This window comes from Podarcis liolepis (assembly GCF_965112155.1).
Source record: "Podarcis liolepis genome assembly, chromosome: 6".
NCBI lineage: Eukaryota > Metazoa > Chordata > Lepidosauria > Squamata > Lacertidae > Podarcis > Podarcis liolepis.
In genome coordinates, this window is record NC_139559.1 from 47706211 (window position 1) to 47718561 (window position 12351).

The 12351-nt window shown below is 45.4% G+C and overlaps 1 protein-coding gene and 1 long non-coding RNA gene across 7 annotated transcripts in view; one reads left to right on the plus strand and one right to left on the minus strand.

Annotated features, from left to right (window-relative positions):
- LOC310709587 overlaps positions 1 to 12351 on the minus strand; it is a 479424-nt gene that overhangs the window by 375052 nt on the left and 92021 nt on the right. The gene's annotated exons all lie outside the window — the stretch shown is intronic.
- Positions 3748 to 12351, plus strand: part of KIF21B (kinesin family member 21B) — a 65520-nt gene continuing 56916 nt past the window's right edge. For 4 of the 6 annotated variants that reach the window (XR_014527578.1, XR_014527579.1, XM_083509369.1 and 1 more), the window contains exon 1: positions 3749 to 4108. Coding sequence is in view for 3 of the 6 variants with exons in the window: in XM_083509369.1 (XP_083365495.1) it covers positions 4065 to 4108 (44 nt within the window). In the remaining 3 variants the exon portion in view is untranslated. Of the gene's footprint in view, positions 4109 to 12351 lie in introns of all 6 variants that reach the window. The other 2 variants (XR_014527577.1, XM_083509368.1) reach the window with 2 other exon arrangements.

A 12351-nucleotide genomic window follows, 5' to 3' on the forward strand; every position in this document is an offset into this window, starting at 1 on the left:
ACATGCCCAGCTGTCCAATAAATTGTTTCCATTTCAAAGCATTTAATTACAAATTACAGTTAGGAAGAGAAGCAAATGGCAAGAGGAGTCTAGAAAAAGAGGTGTCAGAACTCACCTTTAGAACGGCAATGGCACCCACCAGAGAGGTGCTGGGACTCTCCCACATGAGAGGTGCCAGAACTGAGTTCCCTCTGAAAAAAAAGCCCTACATATCATCACCATTTCTGAAATCTGCCACAGTCTCTGTTGCCACCATTCCTTCCTTTGCGCTGACTCCACCATTAACAGTTTTTAACATTAGACAGCAAAGGTGGATGTGAGATGCAAAGAAGCCAATTTATCGAGCCTCATTTGTATAGAGAAGCTTTCGATATTTACTACCAAATATGTTTGGGTTGGGGGTAAATTTGGAATTGAATGGACTCTTCAGTATCCGCTGTTTAAGCAAAGTATCTGTTGTTTAAGCAAGGAAATCAATCAATTGTGCTCTTTATGTCAAGGCAAATTATGATCAACTTTCCTCCTTTGACTTGTCAAAGTCATTCCCTCCCCAAAGGCTGTCTAGAGTTTTTCTCTCAACTGATTAAAACACTTTGCTGAGAAGACTTTGCAGCACATTGGTGCAGAATCAACGTTGTGATAGAAGCTAGAGATGCCAATATATAGTCCACTTAGCCTTCATTGAGAAGATGCATGTTGACAACCAGTTATCATTAAACAGAGATGGAAATGCTCCATCATTTGCGCCATCATTCGAGGTTAGTATTTTTGCCAGCTGGCATTAGGCATTCAAAATTAAGCATCCCATTAAAAAGCTTCCTTAAGCAATCAGAAAGGGGTTAGTGTGTCATGCAGTACAATAAAGATGATGAATCCACCCATCATACAGTTAGTGCTTGTGAAACACTGACCAATTCATCATATATATTATACACACGCAGTGCTATAACAATAAAATATATCCGTTGGATGTTGACAAAGGATAAACGTCTTGAAGCTCTAGGTTTGCAGTTGGGAGCTACAAAAGTATAAACGTTCAGAGAAAATCACAAGATTTATATACAGCTTCATTGTACTAAAACCTCAAAACGGTTTACTAAAAGAATAAACAGTAGAATTATCAGTAAAAGACTGTTGGAAATAACTATCTAAAAGTTAAAAAAATAAAATCAACAAGCTAATTAATAGTTAATACCAACCACCTGACATTTATGTAAATCCATTCATTTTATTTATAACATTTTAAACTGCCCTTCATCAGAAGATTTCAGGGCACTGAAGTTATATTTAAACAAAGAAACAAACAGCCACCAACAACGCTCATCTCGCTTTATTGGCCGAGGGAGCCAGCATACAGCTTCTGGGTCATGTGGCCAGCATGACTCTGGTGAACCAAAGCAGCGCATGTAAACATTTACCTTCCCACCAGAGCAGTACCTATTTATCTACTACTTTGACATGCTTTCAAACTGCTAGGTTAGCAGGAACAGGGATCGAGAATGGGAGCTCACCCCATTGCGGGGATTTGAACAGCCAACCTTTTGATCAGCAAGCCCTAGGCTCTGTGGTTTAGACCACAGCGCCACCCGCATCCCCAACAACCTATAGTTCAGACTAAAGACGTAAAACTGAAGAACTCCTAAAATACCATCTAAAATGTTTGGGTAATGGGAAAGTCTAAAGCTGTGCCTCATTTGGCCAGTGGTCCTGCCCAATAAGAGCCATAATCCAACAACATCTGGAGGGCCACAGGTTTCCTATCCCTGTCCTGGGTCCAGCTTTCCAGGGCAGCTATAAGCAGTGACCCTTCTGGGGCCCTGGCAGCTGCCCAAGGATGCCAGGAACTGATACTGGCCCCATTAGCACATCTCTGTCTTCTCAGCAGGGCTTTCTGTGATCCATCAATACAAAGGCTCAGTATTTAAATGTGAAAGGGAGCTATTAATTACTCCCCAGGAAGGAAGGTAACCAGCTTAGCCAGCTGGCTATAATGGTCATCGTAAACCAGGATTTCAACATTGCTTGCCTAACAAGAAGACAAGCTAAGGGAAGCAGAAGGAGATATATATATATCCCCAGCCAATATGACTGCTTGAAACAAATTATTTATAACATCTTAAACAGAAACACACTAGCCAGAGCCTCTGGCTTTTAATTAACCTACAAAGAACTCGTCAATCACACACATTTATCCTATTGTGAGATGAAGAAGACACATGGTAGGTAGAGATGCACTAAAAGAATTGCCAGCACCCAATCCAGAGAACATGCATGTGTGTTTCTTGTTCAGCCTTGGCTTCCCTCATCTATTATCTCCCTGGTTGTGTTGCCTGCCCACTTCTCCCACCCACTGCAACTAGTAGGACACCAAGTGATAAATAAATGTGATAAATAAAAAGCAGAAATGTGTGCAGGCACAGGTTTCCAGTTACAAACTACTGGGAACTCCTGTTTGCTATACATGCAGTCCCTCTCTCTGGACAGGCAAACAAGCATCCCTCCCATGCTCACAGAAATGGAGAAAGGCCACCTGCATCAGAGATGGGGGAATCTGTGTTCCTGCACATGTTGTTGGACTCCAGCTCCCATCAGCCCCACGTAGCATCTGGAGGGCACCAGGTGGCTGACCAACGCTGGTTTAGAGCATCGTTTACAAGAGGGGACTTTTGTTTAGTTATTTAGGATGCAAGGCGGGCAGCTTGGCAATCTGTGGCCAGTAGGGGGCAAAAGAGACTCTATCTCAAGCTGCTACTGCCCTAAACTTAAGTGTCCCTCTCCTGCCCCCTTATTAGGACTTTAACACAGTTCACATCTCTTACCCATCAGTAAGAGAAAAGGCTGCTGGGCATCTCCACACCGCAGTCCTATGTGGGTCTACTCAGAAGTAAGTCACACTGAGTTCAAAGGCAATTATTCCCATGAAATTACGATTGCCGTCTCAGTTTACAGTGGTACCTCGGGTTACAGACGCTTCAGGTTACAGACTCCGCTAACCCAGAAATAGTACCTCAGGTTAAGAACTTTGTTTCAGGATGAGAACAGAAACCGTGCTCCGGCGGCACGGCGGCAGCAGCAGCGGGAGGCCCCATTAACTAAAGTGGTGCTTCAGGTTAAGAACAGTTTCAGGTTAAGTACGGACCCCCGGAACGAATTAAATACTTAACCCGAGGTACCACTGTATCCACAGCGCTGAAGGGGAGATTCGCATCATATCTTTTAAGAGCACAAAAGCTCTGTCCTGCAGCTTCACTCCTCCTACTCCGCATTGCACCCGGTTCGCACACATATATATTACATTAGCGGGGGGGACAGTCCCACGATCCATGTGCTCACACTTGAAATTCGTGGCAACTTCCAAGCTCATTCCGGCTCTTCTTTGAATGCACCATGGGCGGCTGTGGGTAGATCAAGGCACTCTGCACATGCTTAAGAGATGAAATGGGCTGCAGTTTATGCCTCACTAAAAACCCGCCCCGTCTTTAAAGGACTTTTTGTTGGTGTTTTGTTTTTTTAAACCCCTGACTGCATGGAGAGCACGCTCTCGGGTCCCTCCCTACCTCCGAACTGAGTCCTACTGGTAGTGCGCCCCCCCCTCGGCTTTCGCCTCCCACCGCCCCAAATCCGACTGAATCCCTCCCCCACCTTTTTCCTCGACGGAAGGGGCGGGGGGCGACGTTTTCGGCGCCCCTCCCCCTCCCCGCCCCCTGCGCTGGGCAGCTGGAGGCTAGCTTGCCGCGCGGGCTCCCTCAGCAGTCCCGCTACTGCCGCGGGGCGGGCAGGAGGGAGAAGGGCGCTGCGTAGCTTTGCGCGCCGCCGCCGCCGCTGCCTCCTCTCCCAGGCAGGAAGCGAGAGAGCGCGGCTGGCCGTAGGAAGAGCAGCCGCCGCCGCCGCCCAGCATGCCCTCTCCTGCCCCAGGCGGCCTCCGCGCCTTGCGCTCTTCTTAGCCGAGTCGCCGCCTCAGCCTCGTCTTGGCCCCGGCCCCATGGTGGTTGGGGGGCAGCGCTCTGCTGCGGCGCGGGGAGGCGGCAGAGGAGGAGGAGGAGGAGAACGAGAAGGAGGAAGGCATGGCCGCCCAGGGGGACAGCTGCAGCGTCAAGGTGGCCGTGAGGTGAGCTCGGCGGAAAAGAGCGGGGGGGGGGGCGGGCTGGGAAAGAAAGACGTTCGGCGCAGGTGGGCGCAGACAAAGGGTGTCCCTCGCGCCGCTCGCTGCAGGCCGGTCCATTCATTCCGATCTGTCGGGGGTGGGGAGGGGAGCCTCCCTACGGCAGAGGGGAGCTTGTGCCATTGGTCTTCCCTCAGGTGACATGGGCATTTTGGGAAGCGGCGTGGGCTGGGCTGACTTGCCTACAGCGGTGATCCTGCCCTTGGCACACAGACCCGCGTTTGTGGGACTGTTAGACGGGCATCCTTGGGGGGAGGCGCGCGCCTCCGCCTGCAGGCAGGGGCGTGTGAGCTTTACCGGTTGTGGGGCATGGGTGACACATACACACTCCGATCCGTATTGTCCTGCTCCTCTTTGTCTCTGCTGCAGAGGGTCACCCGGAGTGGGGGGGACTGCACTGTCCAATTGCTGGGCTGATCGGTCTCTGTGTTTATGCGCATGTGATTAGCCACATCAATATTTTGGCCGCCGCACCTCACACCGTCCTTTTTTCTTCTCCTTTTTGCCTCTCCTCTTTTACCCTGTGAGTTTAAACCCAAATCTCTTCTTACAATTAAATCCTGTTTCTGTCTGTGGAAGCCAGTTTTCTGCTGCTTCCATAAGTAATGTGCAAGAAGCAGGTTTGGAGTATTTGTCTCCTGAAGAGACCTAGAGCTGCCCCTCCCTATTTTTTTCTGAAGTCAAAGCAAGAGAGACAAGGAAATCCTGTATTTTGCACATTTGCTCTGCGTTTTGCTGCATTTCCTTTCAGCCCCGTCTCTGCCTCTGTCTCTCTTTGCACACTCCATTTATCCCCGTTATTGATATTTCAGATAAATCCGCTGCTGTCAGGTTTCCGTACGGGCTGGCTGGTTCCTTCCCCTTGTTAAGCTCTTATCTCCCTCCAACAACAACGAAATCTGTTTTGTTTGGCTGTCAGTTCATTTTCCCTCTAACCAGAGTTTGTGCTTTAATCTGCCATATGCAGGTGCCTGATATCTTTTGAGCATCATCCTTTCGTTTGGGGTGGGGTTGGGGGTGAGTCTGCCTATGCAGTGTCTTCTGTGAATGGCAGGACTGCTTCACACCCATCTCTTTCTCTCTCCCCCTCTCACACACTTTGCCAAATGCTGTCGCTCCCTAGCCATTTTGCTTCTTGTGAAAGTAATAATTGCATTGCAAGTACAACATTCCCCTTTCGGTTCACCTGAAACCAGGCAATTTGCTTTCCCACTGCAGGAGAAGGGCGGTGTTAATGCAGTGGCCCACTGCCCAAGGTTTCTTCCTTTGTATTGACTCTTGCCGCTGAAGATGTATGCCCTTTGGATGTGTCTGTGCATTTGAAGGCTCTTTAATAAAAGAAACAGAGGCACTATGACCAGTGGAGTCCATGAGCTCTGCACAGGGAGAGCTGTGTTTTAGAGTGGGGAGGGTTAGCGATGGCTGTCTCAGGATATTGCCTTCAGTTCCCAATGCAGTCTGTCATCTGGAGACGTTAAGTGGTCTTTGTCAAATAGAATTGAAACGGTGATGGGAGAATTTATCCGAACACCATACTAGTGTATGCTGAGCACAGATACCAGGAGCTGCCATTTTGGCAACCCTTCATTGCCTCTGTCAGGGTGGGAGGCACATTTGTGTGCAAAACCCTGTATTAAGATCAGACATGGCAAGTGTGGGTGAGGCCACTAACGCAGAGACGCTCACCTGGACATAGCATGGTTTCTGTTTGGGCTTCTTCATTTTGAATCTAAAGTGACAGAGCACCTTTTTAAAAAGCCTGAGAAATGGAGCCTTGTATTGTTTTGCTCCTTGCATAGCAGGGTACCATTGTTACACAGAAGCAAGGATGGAGGGGCGGGAATCCTGAAATCTCTTGCTGTGTGATCACGAGCACTTCCCATCTGGCCAGGTTTGTCCAGAGACCATTAATTTATTGGCCTGAGGACTGTGAAAACAGGGTGGTTTTCCTGCCTCTCTTTCCTGGCTTGTGAACTCTCCACCCTTAGAACCTTTGTGTGTGTGTGTGTGTGTGTGTGTGTGTGTAGGGCATCTCTGAGATACTCAGGATCTGGGTGTTCTAAGCAGGGAGGTCAAAGGAGAGAATTGTAGTTTACAAAACCACCTCCTCCTTGCCAAGTTAGTGTTCTTCTGTGGCAGGAATACAGGAGAACATTTTTCAGTCGAGCAGATGAGCCTCTGAGTATGTGTAGATAATGAAACAGAAAGTTGGGCAGACCTCCAGTCCATCAGACCTGGTGCTGAAAATTGACCCTTCTTTTTCCCTGCTCAGAGTGTAGGGGGAGGCACTGGATCTTACATATGATTTTGGCATTATTGCTCCAGACAGGTGTACTTCTCTATGGGGAACAGGCTTTACCTATTAGTGTTGTGACTATTTAAGTATTTAAGTGTCTACATTTGCATCACACTAGCACAGGGCGCCTTATTTGGTGCAGACACTTCTCCTCCTTAGAAACTCAGCTTTTATTTTCAACAATCCCAAGTTTCTAGACCTTATGGTTTAGCTTTCCAAATGGATGACCATGGGTTAGTCTATAGCAGCAAAATTAACCAAGAGTACTGTGGTTAAAGACTAACACATTTCTATCTATCTATCTATCTATCTATCTATCTATCTATCTATCCTCTATCTATCATGGCATAAGCTTTCATGGACTGAAGTTTTCATGGACCTAAGATGCATGAAGTGAAATCACAGTTGGCAGGTATGTGCATGAAAGAGAAAAATATGTAAGGTGTCAGTTGAAGGGCAATGTGTTTCAAAAAGCCCTTGTCATTGCCATTCAACTCCAACCTTACATTTTTCTTATTTTTACTCTTGTGTGTATATATACCTCCTAACTGAGATTTCACTTCAGGCATCTAACAAACTGGGCTTTAGTCTACAAAAACATACACCTCAATAAAAGCAGTGCTGTTCTTCAAGGTGCCACAGGACCCCCTAGATTGCTAGTGGTTCGGTGAGAACCTGAGACTTGTGTCGAGTGCATTCTCAAGCCAAGTGGGACACAGCAGGATTTCCTGAGGTGAGGAGGAAGTCATTCTTCAGCTTTCATCTTAGCTCCTTATCTTTCCCCTCCTCTGCAAGTGCACTTAGTTAAGCAGATCTATGCAAGCCTTCTTAATTTGCATAATTCCGACAGATTTTTAAACACATTCTATAATTTGATGCTGGGGAGACAACAAAGAAACGAGGCAGTGGAAGATGTGCTGTTTCAGTTAAATGTGCTTAAGCAGGGGGCCGTGAGGACTGGCATCAGGCATCATTCATTTCATTTGAAAGTGTTTGTCAAACTGCAGGTATGGTGAGATGAGAAGGGGACTGAGCTGAGGTGAGAAGGCCAGTTAGAGAAGAGATGGGTGGGGGTCTTGCCTGTGCCTTTGACAGACATCTGCCCCTCTCTCTGGTTCCACCTGTGCAATTATTCTCTTTGTAAACAGAAGGTAGCCTGCTTTGTCTGCTCTCTGTTTTGACTGAATCCAGTAGAAACTGCTTTTTTTTTCTTTTGCCTTTGGCCATTTCAGAAACTAAAGGGAGGGGAATGAGTTTATTTTAAGGGCAAATTGAGGCTGCATCCTGCCCAAACAATACAGAAAATGCAGCCATTCCTATCTTCTTCTCCCTCCACTCCCTCCTTCCCATTGGGAACTGGCCACAGGAAAGCCCAGTTCTTAATCTTCTAACAATGCATATAGATGGGTAGATTTTCAGAAGCTCTTAGCAGTCACTGAAGCAGACATCAGAAATGCTTTGTGCTCAAGAGCGGAGCTCATTCTTCACACTGTGACTGAAAAATGTGAAAGAAGGGAATGACTTGGAATATATTTGGGGAAGTATGAAACCTTAATTGCCTTCCCCCTGTATTTGAAGCTGATCTGGCCTGTGTTCAGATGACAGTTTTGAGGGGTGTCTTGGGCTCCCTTCCTGAGAAAGTGAATTTGACATCTCCATCCATTGACTCATAGATCTCCTCTTGACAATATTCAAGCACTCTGATGTCGATATGTACAGTGTGCTAGCTTACTTAGAGAAACATGTTCAGAAAGCAAAATTGTTCTCTTAGGACAGCTACAAGGCTACATGTACTTGAGCGATGAGCTAAGAATTCTGAGAGAATTCATTGGAACTCTTCTTCATCTGAGCAATGCACAAGTATTTGCAATGGATGCAGGATATACGTAGTAAATGCTGGTTTTGACCTATAAAACAGTTCAGGACCACAATACCTCGAGCTGTCCTCTCCACATATGAATTGACCTGGACAAAAACATTCCTCTTCTCCCAGTCCTTTGGCTAATGAAACAATCTATGGCCTTTTAAACTGTGTGTGGGGTTACTGCTTTTGTTTGTTTTTAGGCTTTGTACTTTTGCATTTTTAATACTTAAACCACCCTCTGATTTTTGAATGAAGGGTGATATAAAAATAATAATAAAAATTAATAAATAATAATAGTAAGTGGGAAGTGGGGTGAAAAACAGAAGGGAGTCTGGATGATCACTCTGCCTTCGGTGGGTAGTACAACCTACACATGCAGAATGGAAAAGATCTGTCAGTGGATTGATTGATTGATTGATTGATTGATTGAATGGACATTTATTATTACAGCCAAACAGCCAGCATAATAGTCAGTGGATGGACCTTTCTGATAATGTGGCTCAGCTCCTTGAATATGGAGCAGACAGAAGGGAGATGGTTGCATAGTAACATCTGAGAAACAGATCAAACACTGCTTAATATCTATAGAGTAGAGGTAGGGAACCTGTGGTGCTCTAGATGTTGCACTCCAGCCCCCGTCCACCCTAGCTAGCATGGTTAGTGATCAGGGATGACAAGAGTTTGTACTCCAGAAGTATCTGGAGGGCCACAAATTGCTCAACCCTGATTTAAAAGAAGGACTGACACATTACAGTAGCCAATAAGGATGCTGCTGAGAACCACATTCCCATGGTGAGTTTTCCATTCTGGAGCTGTAATGTAGAGTAGCTTATCACATGGGCAGCCATCATTGAATGGAGAACCTCCATACCTTTCCCAAGCACTTCTAGAGATATCCCGTGAGGCCATGGAAACTCCTTATTCAGAGATGAGGATCTGTACAGCAGGCTGCCATCATATTAGAATTGTGGCACTGAGAAGTTTCCATTGGCATGTTGTTTTCATTCTCTGTGGTCATTGTAACCTGTCCATAGTGTCTGCAGAGAGTGGATTTTCACCCTCCATCTCACAATAAAATTGTGTGTGCGTGTGAACCAGTCATAAGACTAGTGAGTAAAAGGTCATTGAGCTGGTGCAGCTTTAACATTTTTGGGCCTGCTATGGTGTGGGCAGAGCCAGCCATGTGGATCCTTGTCTTCAGCTGTCATACAGCTGGTTCTGATGCAGTTGGTCCTAGACATGGTGTCCCTTTAAATGTTGCAGCACCATCGTGGGACACACCCATGGAAAAGTGACTCTCCACATGCCAGTGCTTTGATGTTTAAGGAGTGGGCCAATTCTTTGTTGCTTCATGATTCTCCATTTTATCGGTAGCATCTTCTAATTTGCATCATCAGCAGATTTCACTTATAGTTTCCTTGCCAACTGAATGAAAATACTGGTTAAAAATGGGCTTCTGGATTGATCACTGAGAAACTCCACCCCTTAACTCCACTCTGGTTTGAAGGTCTGCCTTTTAACAAAACCCTTTCTCCATTTACTGTAGCCAGTTCCTTATCCATCTTACTGTACATATATATCCTCCAGTTTCATTAATAATTGCTGATGTGGTACTGCAGCGAATGCTTTATGGCATTTCCTTTGCCCAGAAAACCAATTATCTTCTCAAAAAAGAATATCAGATTAGTCTGGCAGAAGCCTGCACAACGCTCTCTCTCCCCCGCTTCCTCCCACCTCCCCTAGAGCTCTACACGCCACTCCATTCATGTCTTGTTGTGACATGCCAGGTGATGGATAAATGTTCTTTCCCTTGTAGCCTGGGACTGTGGTGTTGTGCCAGACAGTGGCTGCACAATTAACCTTCAGCGACTCCATGTTGCCTCTTGTGTTATTTTCTTCCACATCTAATAATTATCTTTGTTCTACTTTTGTCTGTCACTGAGCGTGTCCTGCAAGCAGAAGCCTTTTTAAGCTTCTCAAACAAACAGCAAGGACAGTAACACTTTCTTTCAAGTGGTGCAACCACATATCTCTATGTGGGGGCCTTCTTTTTTATATATAGAAAAATTGGTAATGATCATCCTTCTCTCGATGTCTGCCTCCCTGCCAGCTTCCAACAGAATGGGTTGCCGTTTGCCTTACCAGCTGATCCGTTTATCCAGATTTCTCTTTAATCTTTTTCACATGATGATTTTTTTAAAAAAATAATAATAAACCGTTTTTAGTTTATGATGCCAACTTGCAGGCTTAGAGAGGTCTGTGTGGAATACTTAGAGACACATTCTTTGAAAGTGGAAGAAATCTGCTTTTCTGCCTCTGTTGGTTCTTTAGGTGTGATGAGGACTGTTTCAAACAGGCTTGTATCTGAGTCATTCCCCATATATTTCTCTCTCTTTTTTGCATTTGCAGTAGAGATTGAGGTTTTATATGCCCTCTCATTTTTTTTACAGACTTCAATGCAGCTTAGGAAATGGCATCTCAAACCAAGGAACTGACATGTGTGAAAGAAAGAAAGGATTTTTGTTCTTACTTTAATTGCAATGCTATAGCATGTGATGTCAAACCTTTCAGCTTCTTCAGTGGTTTACAAGAGGGGGTTGGGGAACTGTCCAAGAGGCACCTTGCAATGGAACTGATTTATATGGGAAATGCCAGATTTGCACATGGACAGATTGGTGTGTGTTTTTAAAGGGAGGAGTTGTTAGGGGAGCATCAACTGCAATACACTAGAGAGACGGTGGAGGCAAAGGACGAGAAACTAAATCCTAGAGAAACCAAAAACCAGTGAAAAGTCTCTCATGTCATTGCTCTTTGTACTGAAAAGGGGTAGGATACAGAGGGAATGGTGTTCTGCCTTCCTAACAATCAAGTCCCACATACAAACAATGGGGGGATCTGAACGGAGTTTAGTTTGTATCTTCTGAGAGAACTGCACATCCCTAGGGAGGCCAGGCCTACTTCTGACTTGGGAAGCCATTGACATCATTTGCTAACTGATGACACAGAATCTTCCTGCAGATCAGGGTTTTTGATACAGTAGTTTAATTCAAGCAGCTAAGAGCAGCTTTTCTTGCATACAGGGACCAGAGTGCAAAATTAAATCTATACGTGCTGCATCAGTTGTGTAGAGCTCGTGTATGTATTATTTGCCATTCCACCCCCCTTTTAAATACTTAAGAACAAGTTTGATCAAGGATTTCCCCCCCACCCCCCAATCTGAATGTGCTTGAAACAGAAACACTGTCATTTTGTACAGAAGTGCATTTTGTACTGCTTTAAAATGACACCCGCAGCAGGAAGAAGGGCCATCAGACCCTGGGCAGACTAAAAAATAATCACATTTATCTTGTTTGTGGATTGTCTTAAAAGCTTATTTGCTTAAATTCGTTTACATGTGCTTCATTAAGTTTTAAGTCTGCCTAATGTCCACTCCAGACCAATCTCAGACACCACAGTGCAATTTCTGGTCATTCTGAATGTCTGCGTAGCTTTTGGGACCAATTTAATGAAGGCTGTTTTAAGTCTGGCATTATGTTAACTCGGTTTGGTTTTGAAGGTGGAAATAATTTGAGCATAAAAACTCAGGCTCTGGCTGTCGTCAAAAGTGGCTTTGCAGGAGATAAACTGATTACGGTACTTTGTGGGTTTCCTGCTTGCTTGCACTATGATCTAGCAGGCTCTGCCCGCCTTAGTTCAGAAATTACCCACGCCCATTGTTGCATGCTCATATTCTTCAGCTCTTGGCTTCGCAAAGATTGCTCCTAGTCTCTGCTGTTTAGTGTTTCAGCAAATAACTATGTAGAGTCCAGCTCAGTCACCCAGGATGGGTTGTTTCCACTGAAAATGCAAGCTTGTTGATATCAGTAAACCTGAATGATAGCACTTGGTGTGGCCGGTTTTAAGGTTGCTCTGTGGTGATGGCGTATTGTGTGCCATTGTTTTTCACAGGGTTTGAGAATCACAGGGTTTCTATGGGCCTGGTTTAGAACTGCTAGGCAAAAGAGCTAAACAGAACAAACAAACCTGTTG